This window comes from Caretta caretta, chromosome 5, assembly GCF_965140235.1.
Source record: "Caretta caretta isolate rCarCar2 chromosome 5, rCarCar1.hap1, whole genome shotgun sequence".
NCBI lineage: Eukaryota > Metazoa > Chordata > Testudines > Cheloniidae > Caretta > Caretta caretta.
This window is the reverse complement of record NC_134210.1, coordinates 61,843,857-61,863,152: the sequence shown is the minus strand read 5'-3', so window position 1 is coordinate 61,863,152 and position 19,296 is coordinate 61,843,857. Positions and strand designations below refer to the sequence as shown.

Genomic DNA, 19,296 nt, shown 5'->3' with positions numbered 1-19,296 from the left:
ATTTTTTTTTAATTCTTGTAGCAGTAATATTACCATTCTTTGTATATTTGGGGGTTTCACAAAGATCTCTTGAGAGTTTTTTTTAAAGTAAAAATGCACTACATTAGGTGCTTATGAGATTTTTGTGGTCATTTGTTATGTACTTTGCAATTCTTGCCTCTCAAGAAGAGCCTTTAAGTGGGAATAATGATTAGGAAACTCTTGTCTGTTTACAGTACCTAATCAACTTTTTCTTTTAAACTTGTCTGTAGGCTCTTATTGCAGAGGCTGTAGGCAGCTATGAAACTATGGATCTTTTTAGGCACACCACTGAACTCAGCATGCATGTAAGTATTTAAACAGTCCTCTCATTAGCAGATTCTGAACAACTAGCCTTTTTCATACTAAGGAAAGGCATGTGATAAAAGTTCATATTTTATCTTATTAAAGTCAAAAGGTTAGAGGCCTGTTTCAAATTCCCCTTATCTCTCATGTTTTGTATTCTACTTGATATAGGTTTTTATACCACTCTCATCATTGTAGTATCTGAGCACCTTCCTGTGGCGTTTTAAGCAATTGGACTAATATGTCATATGTGGCTTATTCTTTCTCTCATCCTCTCTCCATGGGGAGAATTGTTTAATATGTACACTGTGTGTTTTATATGAGAGAAGACCAGGTAGAAGTGCATTAGGAGTAGAGGATGGTGAGGTTTGCACTGGTGTTTAGCTCCTGTAGGAGTTTGTTCCTTAGTCTTGGACCAGTCCTCCAAGAAAGCGCTGTGTCCTGCACAGGCAAACTTTACCTTTGTGGTAGAAAATTCCCTTATGCCCGAAGAGTAAAGAATGGACTTGAGTGGTGATGATTTTTGTTCCTTTTATAATCTGTCTGCTGTGAATGGATAAAACTTTTTTTACATTTATATTCAAAAGAAGAATTTATAATTGGAATTGCAGTCACCTAAAACACAATTGTTAAGTAGTAAAAGGAAAATGCTGATCTGATGTTACACCTAACCACTCTTCATTGAAGATTAGTGTGCTATAGAACAGAGAGATTTCTTTTTTTGCGTATTGTTGGTTGAGCAGTTAATGATGCCTGTGTGTGTGGTGGTGGTGGTTTTGTTTTGTTTTTGAGACTGAGGGAGCAAAAGGCTATGCTCATTGGGTGTGCTCAACGCTGCAAGATAAAACCAACAGAGAAACAGAGCTGTATCGGTACAACATTGTTCAAATGAATGCTATTCCGGCAGCACATGTGGTTTTGAGCAAATACACAGGTAGGTAACATCTTAAAGTTAAAATACTTCATTTGATATCTGTCAAAAGTTTGACTAAAAAGCATATTCAGCATGAATATGTCTTAGCTATTACTTAATCACTTTTGCCAAAATTGAGCTGGTCATGAAATCTTGTGGTTGGGGAGGCTCTTCTGAGTCATGAAGCAGACAACGAAAATGTATCGTGTGTGTATCTTTTGTTTTTGTTAAATTTATGCATAATGAAAATATGACCCCAATAAGATTGAATTCTTTCTGGCTCTCCTTCTTCAAGAAAGAATCTCCCTGAAGAGATGAGTAAGGAATATAGGATCAAGGCCTTGCCTGACTTGTCCTTAAACGATGCCAGTAATAGACTCACTTTGACTACTGAACTTGTGCTGTTGACAAGAATATGTCTAATATTGGGTGAATTTTGCATACAGAATAAAACTCTGAGGCTCTAACTGCAGAATCCTAATCTTTTCTTGTATAATTCATTTATACAAGATATTGAAAGAGGTGTTACTATGTTCTAGGAAGAACTGCTAGCATCCCACTTGAAGTTTTAAATTAATACTTTTCAGTACTGTTTCATTTTAATAGACATGACTTCAAAGCAGTACAACTGAAGCTAAAACCTTGATATTCAATTTATATTTTGGTAAAGTCTGTAAAAAGTTGAACCTTTTCAGATGTCATTTTCTTTAATGTTGTTGTTGTTGTTGTCTCTTTGTAGTCAGTTTGAGAAATTTTAAAATACATAGACTATTTGGTAAAATGGAACTTGTTCTTGTGGGCAATAACACTAATGCCATATGAATTAAAATCTTCTCTTGAACTAGCCTGAAGATGGGGTGGGTTTTGATAGATATATTTTCCATGTGTTGTGTGAAGGGTGCTAAAGTGACTCCCAGGGACCTCAGTGGGCACCTGATAGCTAGAACTCAAGTTGCTTTGAAAAATACATGTTGCTGTAATATGTTTCACCATATGACCCTGATGCTTTTTCACTGCTCGTTGTGTGTGAGTATGGTCATTTCTGGTCTTCCAGAAAGAATTCAAAATGATGCATCTGCTTTCACGATGCTGGGTTATTTGAATGAATATCTGCAACTGAAAAATCAGGCAACAGATGCTTATCAAAGGTAACCTATACACGGAACAGATTTTAAGTGCTGAAATGTACCCTTAGGGTGAAAAATCTGAGATGGGTTTGTTCTTTCCCTAAACACTGTTTGCCAGTTTCCTCCAATGCATTTTAACTAATCACATTTAAAGGGGAGACACTGGATGTCTGATCTGTTTCTAGCTCCTGTTATTGAGATGGTAAGGTTAGTCAGAATGTATAAAACTACAGTAAAATATCTGTTTGAATGTTCTTCATTCACTAGAACATAACATTCTTCTTCGAGTGATTGCTCATATCCATTCAACTTAGGTGTGTGCTTGCCAGGTGCACCCGTGCATAAAGTTTTTCCCTCAGCAGTATCCATAGGGGACGGGCTCTGGTGCCTCCTGGAGTGGTGCGTGTATGCTGCAGCATATAGGGCGTCACTGGCCCCCTCCATTCGCCTTTCCTTCTTGCCGGTCCCAGGGTAAACCCACGTTGGGACCACCACAGTCTCCACCTTTCCAGCAGCACTTCCCATCGCAGGGGAGTTCCCATGAACAGTCGTCCTCTCACAGCCGACGTGCTTCTGACCACGATAGGCAGAAGCTTCATAGCCCTATCTGGTCTCCAGACCTAGAACAAGGACAGAGAGGCTCGAGGCATGGCTCGCCAGCAACTGGGTGCAGACCTCTGGAAGTACGCACCCCCGGCAGGAGTTTCGGAGTCAGCACCTGGAATCTCTGTGGCACTGGAATCGCTGCATGGACAGGCTGAGGGACCGACAGTACCATTCCCGGGACTGTCGCCAATCCCCCCAGGGCAGCATCACCACGTGCGGCTACATCTTCATGACACCAAGCCTGCTCTAGTTCCTGATCCCTCTCCACATCCTGGTACCACTCGTTAAGCATGAGGTGCCCCAGGATGATGCTAAGGCACATCATGAGCTGCTAAAGAGGGTTGTCACCAACCTGGGCCTCCAGGTTGAGGAATTAGAGGAACCCATAGACGCCTTCTTTAATATTCTCTGCCCCATGGCCCCAGTGAGGGTAGCTTTACCCCTACGTGAGGGGGTTACTAAAATTACAAATGGCCTCTGGCAAACCCCCTCCTCCTTGCCTCCGATCTCCAAGAGGGCAGAGTGCAAGTACTTTGTGCCATCCAAGGGCCACGAGTACCTTTATACCCACCCTGCTCCCAATTCCCTAGTGGTAGAGGCGGTCAACCACAGGGAGAAACAGTGTCAACTGGGGGCTACTCCTAAGAATAAACACTCAAGGAGACTGGACTTGTTTTGGGCATAAAGTTTATTCGTCCTCCAGTCTACAGTTGTGGGTGGCCAACAATGAGGCTTTACTAGGCCACAGTGATTTTAATATGTAGCAGGCCATGACCAAGTTCGAGAGCGCCCTTCCTGAGGCTTCTAGGAAGGAGTTCCAGGCAATCCTGGATGAGTACTTGACTGCAGCCAGAGCAGCTCTCCAGACAGCATCAGACGCTGTAGACACAGCTGTCCATACCATAGCATCGGCCATCTCATTGCGCAGGGCTTCCTGGTTGTTCCTCTCTGGTCTTTCCTTGGAGGCTCAGCAGTCAATGCAAGACCTCCCTTTTGATGGGCACACCCTGTTCGCAGAACAGATGGACATTAAGCTCCATGGCCTGAAAGATTCCCGTATGACCGTAAAAGCACTGGGCTTGTACATCCCCAGCCTCGCCCACAAGCCATTTAAGCCTCAGACAGCGGAGCCACCCTCACCAGGACACCCCCCCCCCAAAAAAAAAAAAAGATCCAGGGGCTACAAGAAGCACCCTGGTCAACAGCCCCCGTCTACATCCCAGACGGGCTCAACCCGCAGTAAGCAGACAGGCAAGCGCACGTTTTGAGGGCACACTGAGAGTGACCTACCAGACTGTACCCTGGATGCTTCCTCCCCTCTGTTTGCCAGCCGCCTTTCTTTCTTTCTCTCCCTCTCTCTCTCTCCCCCTCCCTGCGTGGGCGTCTATAACACTGGATCGATGGGTCCTCAATACGGTGGCACAGTGTTATACCCTTCAGTTACTTTCTGTCCCACCCCCACTCCCCATCCCTCTTCAGGGACCCCTCTCACAAGAATCTTCTCATACAAAAGGTAGAGGGTCTACTACAGCTGGGTGTGGTGGAGGTAGTTCCTGTGGAGTAGAGGAACAAGGGGTTCTATTCCCAATACTTTTTAAGCCTCAAAGCCAAAGGCAATCTGTGGCCCATACTAGACCTGCGGGGCTTGAACCGCTACTTAGTGAAACCGAAGTTCCATATGGTCTCCCTGGCTTCCATCATCCCCTCCCTGGATCTAGGAGACTGGTACTCCGCCCTCGATCTGAAAGATGCGTACTTCCACATCGCCTCCTTCAAGGAACACAGACACTTCCTCTGGTTCATGGTAGGTCCAGACCACTAGCAGTTTGCAGTCCTCCCATTTGGCCTAGCAGTAGCATCACGGATATTTACCAAGTGCACGTCGGTGGCGGCTGACGTCGGGGTATCCAGATCTACCTGTACCTCGATGGCTTGTCAAGGGCAAGTCCAAGGGGACGTCACTGTGCTGCTAGCCACATGCCATTGCCTTGGCCTGTTGGTGAATGACGACAAATCCATGTTAGTTCCTGTTCAGAGGACAGAATTCATCGGAGCGGTGCTCGACTTGACCTGCGCCAGGACGTTCGTGCCGCTGGAGAGATTTAGGGCACTGACGGACCTAATTGCGGAAGTCTTTGCGTTTCCCCTGACCACGGCCAGGGTTTGCCTACGCATACTAGGTCACATGGCGGTGTGTGCATATGTGGTGTGCCACGCCAGGCTCTGGATGTGACCCTGCAGCTATGGCTGGCAACAGTCTGCTCCCAGTCCGGGGACCACCTGGGGAAGATCACCATCCCCATGACGGTACTTACCTCGCTGCAGTGGTGTACCGACCCCGGGAAATTCCTGGAAGGAGTTGTCTTCATCAGCACTCCTTGTCAGTCAACTTGGTATTAGATGCCTCGGATGGGGGGGGCACACCTCTGCATCCGAGTCCAGACCCAAGGTATGTGGTCCCCAGAGGAAACGACGCTACACATAAACGTCAAAGAGCTCAGGGTGGTGTGCCGAGCATACACAGTCTTCCTACCTCACCTGTTGGGCAGAGTGGTCAGAGTCCTTACGGACAACACAGCCTCGATGTTCTACATCAACAGGCAAGGTGGAGCGCAATCCTCGGTCCTTTGCCAAGAGGCACTCCATCTCTGGGACTTACACATCGACCACGGAATCCATCTAGAACAGTGGCTCTTAAACTTTACTGCAGCCTGCACCCTTTGGTTATCAAAATATGTTCTCGCACCCCTTATCAAAAATCATTGGAGTAGGTCAGTTCTTTAAACCTAGATATATTTTGTTTGTATATTACAGTAGTTGTTAAATGTATAATGTTAATTAATTAATACATAGGTTTGATGAAACAAAGTAGTTGTACTTAACGTGCCTGTGGTTAATTTGTGTTTTCGGGGTGATTTACCTTCTAAAAAAATCTGGCATGTCTCACACCCCCAGAAAGGGCATCTCGCACCCCAGGTTAAGAACCACTGATCTAGAAGCATGTCACTTTCCGGGGGCCAGGAACGTGCTAGCAGATCTAAGCAGGGACCTAAGCAGGGACTTCTCCTCTCACCGAGTGGGTGCTCCACCTGGAGGTAGCTGGCATGATCTTCTAGAGGTGGGGAACTCCCCAAGTGGATTTGTTTGCCACCAGGCAGAACAGAGGTGCCAAAACAGTGCCACAGGTTTTGCTCCAGACTGGATCTGGGCAAGGTCTCCCTCTCCAACGTCTTCCTCCTGCCGTTCCCTCCAATTCCACTCATCAGCAAGATCCTAGTGAAAATCAAGAGGGACAAGGCACAGGTTATCATGATGACCCCAGCGTGGCCTTGCCAGCACTGGTGTAAGACGCTTTCAAGCTTGTCAGCAATCCCTTCCTGGCCCTGACCAGACCTGCTGTCACAGGATCACGGCCAACTCTTGCACCCCAACCTTGCGTCCCTCCACCTCACGGCGTGGATGTTGCGTGGCTGAACCCGGATGAACGGGCCTGTTTGGATGGTGTCCAGAAGGTCCTCTTCGAGAATAGAAAGCCCTCGACTAGGCAGACCTTCCTGACAAAGTGGATGAGGTTCTCCTGCTGGGCGGCCGAATGGGGCATCTTCCCTTCGCATTCTTCAGTGCAGTTGATCTTAGACTACTTGCTTCATTTAAGGAACCAGGGCCTAGCGCACTCCTCTATCAGGGTGCACCTGGTGGCCATTTTGGCCTTTCATCCGCCAATCCAGGGGCCGACTGTGTTCTCCCATGACATGACGGTCAGGTTCCTTAGGGGCCTCGAGAGACTCTTTCCTCAAGTCCAGTCCCCGGCCGCTCAGTGGGATCTCAGCTTGGTTCTGTCCAGGCTCACAGGTCTGCCCTTTGAACCTTTTGACCTTGTGCTCCCTATCTCACTTATCATTGGAAGGTAGCTTTCCTGGTGGCAGTGATTTGTCGGCGAGGCAAGTCTCTGAGTTGTGAGGCCTGACCTCAAAACTGCTGTACACGGTCTTCTATAAGGACAAGGTCCAGCTCCAGCTCCAGCTCCAGCCCCAACCAACTTTTCTTCCCAAGGTGGTGTCCGCCTTCCACATGAGCCAGGACCTCTTTCTTCTGGTCTTCTGCCCTAAGCCCCAGGAGACTAGTGAAGAGAGGCATCTTCACGCTTTGGATATAATAAGGGGTCTGGCTTTCTACCTAGATGGGATAAAACTTTTCTGTACGTTGACTCAGCTTTTCATCTCTACAGCTGATAGGATGAAGGGCCTCCCAGTGTCCACGCAAAGGATTTCTAACTGGATCACCTCTTGCATTTGGTCCCGCTACGAGATAACAGGAGTCCCTCCACCGCCAGTCATCAGACCCCACTTGACTAGAGCGTAGGCATCCTCGGCAGCCTTCCTGGCACACGTTCCGATTTCAGAACATCTGTAAACTGCGACGTGTTCCTCAGTACACATGTTCACGGCCCACTATGCCATCATACAGCAGGCCAGGGATGATGCTGGGTTTGGCAGTGCTGTGTTGCAATCTACATGTCCGTGAACTCCTTACCCACCTCCCAGGGGTACTGCTGGGAGTTACCTAAATTGGATGGACATAAGCAAGCCCTCGAAGAAGAAAAGACAGTTACCTTTTTTCGTAACTGGTGTTCTTCGAGATGTGTTGCTCATGTCCATTCCACCAGCCCTCCTTCCCTGCTGCCGGAGTTTCCGGCAAGAAGGAACTGAGGGTGGAGGGGGCCAGTGGTGCCCCTTATACCGGCGCATATGTGTGTCACTCCAGGTGGTACCAGAGCCAGTTCCTTATGGATACTGCTGAGGGAAAAACTTCCGGCACCAGTGCATGTGACAAGCGCGCACACACACCTAAGTTGAATGGACATGAGCAACACATCTCGAGGAACACCAGTTACGGAAAAAGGTAACTGTATTTTTTTCAAAGAAGTGCAAATTAATCAATGCTTCTCATGGAAATTACCACAGAACTTTGCAGTATATTGAATCTTTCAATATGATTGTGGAAACTGAGGTATCATTGCATTGTCTCTACTGTTAAAACAATGTATAAACACAGTTCTTCCCAAAAAGGGGGGATAACATGGATGCAGTAGTGGTCACTGAACACAGCAAATATTTTGTAATTTTAAGCCATTATTAAAGAGACAGGACAACTCTTACAGTGTAGATAAGTCACTGGCCGTAATAAGCAAAAGAATCCTTCTGGTAAATCTTGAGTAATCTCTTATTTTGAGAGAAATAAGGGCATAAACTTGCAGGCCTTTTATGGACACACACTCGCATTATAACAACTGTTTGCATGTACTCCTGGGCATATTTGTGAATTACTCATTCTTTATGGTCACTTTCAAGGGCGGTCTCCTTGCTGAAGAACTCTGAAGATAAAGAGAAGTATAACATAGCAATGCAAAATTATGGTAGATCACTCTGGTAAGCAGTGTTTTTTGTTTAAGTTGTTACCTCTTGCAATATCACAGTATTACTTGGAGAAATTCCACCACAGAACAAGGAATGGCCACATCCTTCATTTAATGGGTACTTTATGGCAGATAAGCTATTCCTATTTAACTTTCATTTTAATCTTAAACCATTTTTTATCATATGCAGCACAAAATTTAGAGCTTCACTATCTTATACGTACTTTCATTAAATTGCTTTCAGTTTCCCACTCTTAAAACTCTGAGCTGTACCCATAATAATTCAACAGTTAGGTTTAACTTTAGCATTCCTTGTCTCTATTTATGTAGTTTGCAGAAGGAAGCTCAAACTCTCTCGGTTTTTCTACCTGCCATCTGACTTGGAATTTATTCCCTTTCTTTTTGCAGGTAATCCAGTTTGTAGTGTGAGTAGTTAGCTGTTGTATGTTGTCACTACTTTTTAAAACAAGAATTTTTTTGTTGAGATCAGTGTCCAAAAGTTCCAGGAGGTTGCCCATATTGGAGTCTCAGGTTATGTGAGAAATCCCCACAGAGTGGCACCTTGTAGCTAGTATTCCTAGGATAGGGTTGCTCCTGTAGCAGAGCTGTGCTGTTGCTTTGACCTTTTGGGGTCATGCTGACTGACTTGAACTAGTTCTTGTAAACAGCACTATGGCACAGATTATTCTTCTCTTTACGATGTCTGCCTCAACAGTCAGAACAGTCTACTAGTCCTCTGATTCCATCTCAGGGGCATAGGATGGAGAGAATCTTGACGTCGGAGGACAGTTTCAAACTGCTTCCTTTGTGGTGGCTTCAGCTCTGTTAAGCAAGGTTTTAGAAGTAAATTTTTTTTAGGCAGGAAATATCTACCCCTGACCTCAATGTGAGTGATAGAACCAGTGCCCTCATCCTAGAGAGGTCATGTCTTCCCATCATATTTTTCTAAGAGCATCTTGGTAGACTAAAGAAATTCACTTAAGTGTTGTGATGCTCAACATCCTCATTCCAAGTTGCATGTATTGTATGTGAGTGTGGTCATTTCTGGTCTTCCAGAAAGAATTCAAAATGATGCAACATTTTTGTGTGAGTACAAAGTTCTCATGATTGTTAATGAACTTTAGTAAATAGTCCTATTGCATTTCTGCTATGATGGTCTTATTCATAGCAAGATTGCCAAATCTATTCTTCCTCCTCCCTCATAGAAATCACTAGGCAGTATCTTTTCGTATCACACTATAATATCGTTCCCTGGATAGTATGTGTGATCAATTAATATTAGTGTGCTCATATGTTGATACAAACGTCAGATAGTTCCAACAAGCCGTAACTATTTATTTAGCAAATCTGACTAAATGTTGTATTTCTGAGCTAGTAACATGGACTTGAAGCTTTCACGTAAGTGAAATGGGATTGCAAATATCCACATTAACAATAAGTTCATCCACCTAGAATGAAGGGATTGAGGGTACACTAATAGTTCTACATTTCTTAAAACCAAAATTCAACCCCTTTCTTTTTAATATACTGGGCTTCTAAAAGGCAGCGTTAGTGAATTTAGCTGATGGTTGTACAGATCATGAACTGGGGCTGCTTAAAACTGCAGTTCAAAGCTGATTTGGGGCGTTTTTTTTTTTTTAGTGCCATAGGTCAATATGACAAGGCCATCCAGGCTTACATGTCCACTCCTCTCTCAGAGTTAGAGGACATCGTAGGAGTTGCACTAGCTTACTTCAAGAAAGGGCTTTTACAAGACAGCATTAAAGGTAAGTGTCTGTTTAAACAAAGGTACAGTACATGGCCTGACCCTAAAGGAATATGGCATTTTCTAGATGAACACTTACCCCTTTTGACTTTGTACTCCTGACTGACACATTCTGTCCCAACTTATGCACGCATTGGGGTAGTATGGGGTATAATAAAGGCAGAGAATTTTCAGATTTTCATATAAAATTCATCATAATCACCAGATTGCTACTCAGAAAGTTGCCATGAGCTATTGCAGTGTACTGGAAAAAATATCTTTTACATATCAATTGACATTTTCAAGGCAGGACACCGTGGTAGTACCAGTACTTGCTCACTCTCTACATCCAGTATGCGAGGGTAGGGAAATAAAGGTATTATGAACAAAGGTGGATGCTAAACTTTAAAAATGGATTTTTGCTGCTTGGGGCAGGGAATCTTGAAACATCAAGAGAACGCATTCCTTTCCTGGATGTTCCTTTATCACTTTTCAACAATTTTTAGCATTCATTACATATGAAAATTATTTAGGTTTCAAAGTCAAACACTCAAAAGTTAGGAAATGCCAGACTTACAGTTGCATGTTCTTGTGCAACCTTAATTCTGCCCCTTTATGTCCAACCTGTGCACTGAATGTGGCAGGGGTCCTGTAGGGGAAAATGTGATCATGTAACTAAAGACTCTCATAGTGCATATACATGTCTGTATCTTGTCACTCCAGAATGCTTTTAAATCTCTTGATTGCTTTTTTTAAATTCCTATCTTAATTTAATATTCCCAGCCTATGAGAGAGCCCTGTCTCTTGCTGAATCTGAACAAGACAAAGCCCATATTTTGACTGCCCTTGCAATAATGGAGTACAAACAGAACAAAGTGGATGCTGCAAAGACGTTGCTGTTTAAATGGTATGTGGATGGTGTAGCATCAGTATGTGTGAGAGAGAGAACTTGTCAGAATTTGAAAGTACTGTTAGAAGCTTTAACTTGGAAGTTTTTATTGGGCTTGCTTTTTTTAGCCCAAAAGTAATGAGGTACAAACACTGAAGGCAGCTTTGTAAATTAATCTAAAAGCAGTGGTAATGTACCTACCAGTAGTACTTGTCTTCACATTTGTTGAGTGGCTTGCTGTGTAAGATGTTTTTAAATTTAAACTAAGATATTGTTCAAAACTTAATTTCCTATTCTGTGGCATTCCTTGCAAAATAAGTTCCAAGTTGCTATCTTAATTTTCTTCAGAGAGTTTAAAGTCTTCCATCCTTAGGAAAAGAGTGTGTGTGTGGTGTGCAGTTATAATAAATGTAACTTTTTCTTAATAAAAATTTAACCTAAGTAATTAAAAATCCCCCAAAGAATAATGCTGTAAACACCACATAGCATCATGGTAGTATTCTGTAGATTTCACTTAAAGATCAGCAGTCCTGTTTCACCTCTGCATTTTGTAAGTGGTTTTTTATCTTTCCGGATTTTGAAGATTTAAAAAAGTGCCTGGTCTGTTACTGGGCAGTTGGCAGCCAGAAATTAGCCTCTACCATTTCAGTCCCCAGTGTTGAGCAGAGTGGCTGACTTTACTTTCCCTAAAAAAACGAGGAGTCTGCTGGCACCTTAATGACGAACAGATTTATTTGGGTATAAGCTTTCGTGGGTAAAAAACCCACTTCTTCAGATGCAAGAAGTGGGTTTTTTACCCACGAAAGCTTATGCCCAGATAAATCTGTTAGTCTTTAAGGTGCCAGCAGACTCCTCGTTGATTTTGTGGATACAGACTAACATGGCTACCCACGATACATTACTTTCCCTGTTTACCAAAGAATACTGTGTCGGAAACATGGCCATATTGACCATCTCTATCCTGCCAGCAAATCCTCAAGTTACTGAAATAATTGAGGTCTGTGACCTGGTGCTTTAAATCCTGAGTAATTGATGATTAATATGATGTAGGAAAATGTTATTTCTAGTTAGTCACGAAAGTGTTCTTTCTATTTTTAACATAAATTTCAACAATGAGTGCTTCCTACATATCATTAGTCACTAGCATTAAAGAAAACTAGTAAATGCTCTGGAAATGCATCATTTTTAACTGGAAGCATGTAACATTATAAAAAGTGAAATCTGTCAAGACTTTAAATTTTACTGTTGGGTTTTACACCCATATAGTAGACTGATGGCAACACAAAAACCTGCAAAAAAGAATTTCACATAATTAGACATATTTGGTGTCTATAGCTGATATTAGAGTATAACTGTAATCTTGTGATGGAGTCAGAAGAAACAAAAGGTCTAAATGTTCTACTTATTCTTTTGTGCTTTTTATAAAATAAGTATATTTTTACATCTGTAGTTCACAAAATTTGGTTAACCAGGATGTTGGAGGATTGTTTTTCCTCCATTGATTTAGCAACACAGCATAGAAGTAGGATATTAAATTTTTGACCTCCAGTGAAATCATCAATACTAAAACAAAACAATAGGACCAATATGTTTAGGAACCTTTTCATATTCCATTGCTAAATTACAGTAGGCAGCGTCTCCTTTATATTCATATTTATTTCCAATTTTAGGATGTGACCACCAAATAAATGAATTCTCATAATTCCATATTCTGATAGTTGTTTCCTTTTAATTTGATCAGATGATACTGCAGCAATTTTCTCTTATATCGGAACATCTTGAATTTGTGCAGTCTCTTGTGATGTGTAGTTTTTTGCACCAGTTTTTCTCCCTACAGCTCTCCTACTTCTTCATGGAAAGCAGTTCTGCTTCTGCATTACTATTATTCAAAGCTTTCTATAAAACTACTAGATAACACCTACTTTTGTACTTATTTAAGCAGCAATATAGTTAATTGTTTTTAATTTTTTAGAATATTCTTTATAGAGATGAAAATTATTTTGAGTTTAAAAAAAAAAAAAAGCAATACTTCATTGGGCTTTGATTCTGTATTCCAATTTTCCTTCCAAATTGGTTCTAAAGTTTCACCAGCAGTGACTAATGCACATACATTTCATTTTAATTTCCTAACCTCCTTGCACGTGTTTCCTCAAAACAGCTTCATGGAAAGTGCAATGCATACAGTTAAGCATGTGCAACAGCAGAACTAATCTACTGATTGGACTACAAATTGTCTCCCTTAATTCCTTTTGCTATAGCATGGAGTTGCAGTAGTCATATATGTATTCATGGTACAGTGCAGATTGCTAAATATGACAGGTTTCAGAGTAACAGCCGTGTTAGTCTGTATTCGCAAAAAGAAAAGGAGTACTTGTGGCACCTTAGAGACTAACCAATTTATTTGAGCATGAGCTTTCGTGAGCTACAGCTCACTTCATCGGATGCATACTGTGGAAACTGCAGCAGACTTTATATATACACAGAGAATATGAAACAATACCTCCTCCCACCCCACTGTCCTGCTGGTAATAGCTTATCTAAAGTGATCATCAGGTGGGCCATTTCCAGCACAAATCCAGGTTTTCTCACCCTCCACCCCCCCCACACAAATTCACTCTCCTGCTGGTGCTAGCCCATCCAAAGTGACAACTCTTTACATAATCAAGTCGGGCTATTTCCTGCACAAATCCAGGTTTTCTCACATCCCCCCCACCCCCATACACACACAAACTCACTCTCCTGCTGGTAATAGCTCATCTAAACTGACCACTCTCCAAGTTTAAATCCAAGTTAAACCAGAACATCTGGGGGGGGGGGGGGGGGGGTAGGAAAAAACAAGAGGAAACAGGCTACCTTGCATAATGACTTAGCCACTCCCAGTCTCTATTTAAGCCTAAATTAATAGTATCCAATTTGCAAATGAATTCCAATTCAGCAGTTTCTCGCTGGAGTCTGGATTTGAAGTTTTTTTGTTTTAAGATAGCGACCTTCATGTCTGTGATTGCGTGACCAGAGAGATTGAAGTGTTCTCCGACTGGTTTATGAATGTTATAATTCTTGACATCTGATTTGTGTCCATTTATTCTTTTACGTAGAGACTGTCCAGTTTGACCAATGTACATGGCAGAGGGGCATTGCTGGCACATGATGGCATATATCACATTGGTGGATGTGCAGGTGAACGAGCCTCTGATAGTGTGGCTGATGTTATTAGGCCCTGTGATGGTGTCCCCTGAATAGATATGTGGGCACAATTGGCAACGGGCTTTGTTGCAAGGATAAGTTCCTGGGTTAGTGGTTCTGTTGTGTGGTATGTGGTTGTTGGTGAGTATTTGCTTCAGGTTGCGGGGCTGTCTGTAGGCAAGGACTGGCCTGTCTCCCAAGACTTGTGAGAGTGTTGGGTCATCCTTTAGGATAGGTTGTAGATCCTTAATAATGCGTTGGAGGGGTTTTAATTGGGGGCTGAAGGTGACCGCTAGTGGCGTTCTGTTATTTTCTTTGTTAGGCCTGTCCTGTAGTAGGTAACTTCTGGGAACTCTTCTGGCTCTATCAATCTGTTTCTTTACTTCTGCAGGTGGGTATTGTAGTTGTAAGAAAGCTTGACAGAGATATTGTAGGTGTTTGCCTCTGTCTGAGGGGTTGGAGCAAATGCGGTTGTATCGCAGAGCTTGGCTGTAGACGATGGATCGTGTGGTGTGGTCAGGGTGAAAGCTGGAGGCATGCAGGTAGGAATAGCGGTCAGTAGGTTCACCTGCACATCCACCAATGTGATATATGCCATCATGTGCCAGCAATGCCCCTCTGCCATGTACATTGGTCAAACTGGACAGTCTCTACGTAAAAGAATAAATGGACACAAATCAGATGTCAAGAATTATAACATTCATAAACCAGTCGGAGAACACTTCAATCTCTCTGGTCACGCAATCACAGACATGAAGGTCGCTATCTTAAAACAAAAAAACTTCAAATCCAGACTCCAGCAAGAAACTGCTGAATTGGAATTCATTTGCAAATTGGATACTATTAATTTAGGCTTAAATAGAGACTGGGAGTGGCTAAGTCATTATGCAAGGTAGCCTGTTTCCTCTTGTTTTTTCCTACCCCCCCCCCCCCCCCCAGATGTTCTAGTTTAACTTGGATTTAAACTTGGAGAGTGGTCAGTTTAGATGAGCTATTACCAGCAGGAGAGTGAGTTTGTGTGTGTATGGGGGTGGGGGGATGTGAGAAAACCTGGATTTGTGCAGGAAATAGCCCGACTTGATTATGTAAAGAGTTGTCACTTTGGATGGGCTAGCACCAGCAGGAGAGTGAATTTGTGTGGGGGGGGTGGAGGGTGAGAAAACCTGGATTTGTGCTGGAAATGGCCCACCTGATGATCACTTTAAATAAGCTATTACCAGCAGGACAGTGGGGTGGGAGGAGGTATTGTTTCATATTCTCTGTGTATATATAAAGTCTGCTGCAGTTTCCACGGTATGCATCTGATGAAGTGAGCTGTAGCTCACGAAAGCTCATGCTCAAATAAATTGGTTAGTCTCTAAGGTGCCACAAGTACTCCTTTTCTTTTTGCTAAATATGAGATACTGACAGAAGATGTAAATATTCCTCCCCTCCCACCCCCCTTCATCTGTGTTTTTTTTTTTTGTTTTGTTTTTTTTTTAACTGGGAAATGCATATATCCTGTACCCAGAATGCTAGCTCTGTGCAGATTTTATTACTCAAACACAATTAATTTTAACTTAGATGATCTTGGAAAATTATACAGAAATTCTACAGCTACCTGAAGCACAATTTTATGTAAGAGGGAATTCTTTTCCTAGCAGAGATTGGATCTTTTTTACTTTAGGGAATCTAAATCAAAGCTCTCATAGCAAAATTATTTACATCAGATGTCAGATACTGCCATGCCCTCAAAAAAGAGTGTGTGTGTGGGGGGGGAGGAGGAGCAAACCTCCTCCCCAAAAATCCGTTTGCTTAGTATGAGTAACTGAGTTTATATTTATAAGATTATGTATACTATGGGAGAAACTTTTGCTTCAGGAGAAAGTAGATGCATAAGGTTGAGGAGATATTTGACTCCATTACCAGACATTTTTTATGGCTACTCTTTTTTTTTTTTTTTAAACAAAGACAACTAAACATGCCTGATGCTTGCCAAGCAGTAGTCATGAGCTTTAAAAGCTGAAACCCACGTAACTCCATTGTACTCAATCTTCTCCACAGGATTTAAGAATATTGATGTAGGACTGAGTTTGAGAGTCCTATCATGAGAGGGTATTAATTCAGTGCGCCACATTATTATTGCTGGATTAGGAATTCAAACATACTGTGAGCTAAAGAGGATGTTTTGTTGCTCTGAAGAGGTAGTTTCAATTTGGAGTGAATCTTGTGAGTAAATTGCTGTTTGTTGTTTAACCAGCACTTACAACACTATGACAAGTGGAAGAAGATGACAAATCCTGCAAACTGTACTTGAGGCTAGTATTGTATTACATAATAACCTGTTTTCCATTGTATTTATAGCTCTATATTAAAGGAACTTACTACAGAAAGCCTGCAGGCTCTGTGCACCCTAGGTCTGGCAAAGCAGGATGCTACACTTGCAACAGCAGCACTTAAAGAATTACTGAAGCACACAAAAAGCAAGGATAACGTTTATGAGAGATGCCTTATTACATCTGCTGTGTATGCGCTGCAAGGTAGAAATGTGGGAGTGCAGAGGCAAGCTTCCAAAGCTGTCCATAGGTGTGTGGTCTGCATTTTTGTATATTAATGGCAATTAAACTTTTACCCTCCCATGCAAAACCTATCCTTTTTAAACTTTGTGAGTGCTGGAACAAGACTTACTAAGCAAATATCTACCCTTTTACAAGATACCAGAGTTTGTCTCTAGGTATGTTAAGAGTGAAAAATGTAATTCATTTAGATCAAGTCAAATGGCAGAAGCTGCCTCTATTCTTGCATTTTTGAAATACTGTCATAATATCTTTTTATGGGATCAAATTGTTTTACTCTTAGGAACACATTACACTGTGGTACACAGTTATAAATCTACTTATGGTCAGCATGTGTACTATAAACTTCTGTGTGCTTATTGTCAACTCTCTGCATTGTTCAGTAGAAACTTACCGATAAAGCTGGGAAATGTCTGCACTGTAACAGGTTCTTCTCTGCAATGATCCCTCAGGTTTTATCTAATGTAATCTTAAATGGTTTCTTAGGCAGTTGAGTCCATTAACTAAATGTTTTTTTGATTTAATTTTAAATGTGTGTGGGAGGGAGGGGTTAAGTTTCAAGCTGTTGCTTTTGGTTATGCCATTAACAACTACCAACTTGTACTGTCACCTCTCATATGTTTCAGACAGTTATCCTACTCTTCTCTCTTTCCAGATTATCTTAAATTCCCTTATCCCAGAGTAGGTTTCTGATCTTTAATAACATGTCCCTGTTTTTTGACGACAGTGATACATTAGGGAGAATACCATCTATCTAATCTATAATAGTATATGTCTGTTCGCTTTAAGTCACTAACCATGGAAGCTGTTTGCATAACTTCTTTTAAGAAGATTACAGATGTAAGCGTTGATTATAGTAGCGGGTCTGAAGGTAGATGCCTATCCAGAGATGTGACGAGCAGGATTCACATGGCTAAGTACACCTCTGTAGGAAATGCAAATCTGAATATCCTTACTCTCTTCTGTAGTAACCCAGGTGATCCTGCTCTTTGGTCTCTTCTCTCTCGACTTGTTCCTCTGTATACGCCACATAATGCAAAGGTAAGTGTGTTGCAGTTATCCTGTATTAAGCTTTGACCATGTGTTAAGCAACATATATTTGAGTAGAGTTCAGTAATTACAATTTTTTAATATGCTATTGTGCACTAATTAACAAGAACAACTATTATGATTGCATTCACAATTGCAGGCAACTTGTCAGAAATGCACAACTGCCTTCTTTGTGTGTATGCTTTAACAAAAGCAGTGATGCTCCCCTTAAAATAAATAAAAACACTATGCATCAGCTTGGAAGAGAAAATACTTGAATGTAAAATTAGTTCATATTGCTGATCAAGGTCAAGATCAGAAGCATGATCCTGTCATTTCAACATCCCTCGTAAAACCCCAGCATTAAACAATAGTGAGGTAATCTGTTCAATATTTTTCTTTTAGGGTGGAGCTGTGGCAGGAAATGTTGCTCATATGCTTGATTTAAACCATGGAAAGGTTTGTTTTTCACTTCAGACTTTTTAATTCAATAAATAATCCTAAAGTGAACACGTTTTGGCTTTTTATAAAGTAATATTGAAGCACACTAATGTTGCTTATTCTTCATGTGTAGAAAGCCCTGCTGCATACTGCAGTTAATCAGTTGGCGGTGGGATGTCATTCAGCTGAAGATGAGAAAAACAATGCACTGAAGGATATCCAAAAGGCAGTACATCTTTTTCCAGGTGATCATTACTCTATCACAAACATTCATGCTGCGATTTTTATTTTAAACTTCTATTTGTTAGGATTCCAGTAATATTTCGGGGAGAGGCCTTTGATCAAGTAAAATAGAATTAGCTTTCCAGGGACTGTTTGAACACATCAAGGGCTAGGTAAATGCTGAAGTTGAGGCTCACTCTAACAACACTGGAAATTATTTAATCTCCCAATAGGAGAAGAGATTTGTGGTGGTGGTTGTTTCACACACCAGTCTCAAAATTCGGACGCTCAATGAATTATATATAACCTGCTGCACTGACCTGGAAAGATCTATTCATGATTTTTTTTAGAGTTTTTGGATTGCAAATACTGTATTAATTTACTGAATGTTGGTTAGTGCTACAAGCAGCTGTCCTATTAGCAAATTGCAATCTTTGTTATTATAGTAAATGCAAAACTAATGTTGAGACTGTGAAATCAAGCACTCAGAAGTCAAATACCAAAATGCTAAATTTCTTCTACCGTGTTAATGCTGTGGTATGCATTAACGTAATGCATAAAAGAAAAACTTTTTTTATCACGTTCTCACAGATATAGGATGATTTGACACTTTCTGGAGCTTTGTTTCATTTTCCAGTATTTATTCATTGTCCTCCTTCATCCCTTCTCAAAAATCTCCTTTGCTATGATGCCTACAAAAACTTTAACAGTGTAGGCTGCTGGTGTGCTGAGACCATTGCCTGTCATGCTGACCAATATTGTCTTATTGTTTTTTTGTCTGTCTGTATCCATCTGTTATATCTTGTCTTATACGTAAATGGAGATCTCCCTGGGGCATTAGACACTG

General features: G+C 41.8%; 2 protein-coding genes across 11 annotated transcripts in view; one reads left to right on the top strand and one right to left on the bottom strand.

Moving 5' to 3' along the window:
* SKIC3 (SKI3 subunit of superkiller complex) overlaps positions 1-19,296 on the top strand; it is an 82,392-nt gene that overhangs the window by 44,624 nt on the left and 18,472 nt on the right. For all 3 annotated transcript variants that reach the window (XM_048850559.2, XM_048850558.2, XM_048850560.2), the window contains exons 25-34: positions 252-326; positions 1,117-1,258; positions 2,292-2,385; positions 8,322-8,399; positions 10,028-10,152; positions 10,914-11,037; positions 16,546-16,767; positions 17,726-17,798; positions 18,192-18,245; positions 18,361-18,472. In XM_048850559.2, the coding sequence (XP_048706516.2) occupies positions 252-326; positions 1,117-1,258; positions 2,292-2,385; positions 8,322-8,399; positions 10,028-10,152; positions 10,914-11,037; positions 16,546-16,767; positions 17,726-17,798; positions 18,192-18,245; positions 18,361-18,472 (1,099 nt within the window). The remainder of the gene's footprint in view (positions 1-251; positions 327-1,116; positions 1,259-2,291; positions 2,386-8,321; positions 8,400-10,027; positions 10,153-10,913; positions 11,038-16,545; positions 16,768-17,725; positions 17,799-18,191; positions 18,246-18,360; positions 18,473-19,296) is intronic.
* The window catches only part of FAM81B (family with sequence similarity 81 member B), a 98,627-nt gene continuing 83,482 nt past the window's right edge, over positions 4,152-19,296 (bottom strand). For 2 of the 8 annotated variants that reach the window (XM_048850608.2, XM_075128580.1), the window contains 2 exons: positions 10,708-10,779; positions 4,153-6,243 (listed from right to left, as the gene is read on the bottom strand). In XM_048850608.2, the coding sequence (XP_048706565.2) occupies positions 5,805-6,243; positions 10,708-10,779 (511 nt within the window). In that variant the 3' untranslated portion in view covers positions 4,153-5,804. Of the gene's footprint in view, positions 6,244-8,833; positions 9,209-10,707; positions 10,780-19,296 lie in introns of those variants that run through there. The other 6 variants (XR_012668473.1, XM_075128583.1, XM_075128581.1 and 3 more) reach the window with 6 other exon arrangements.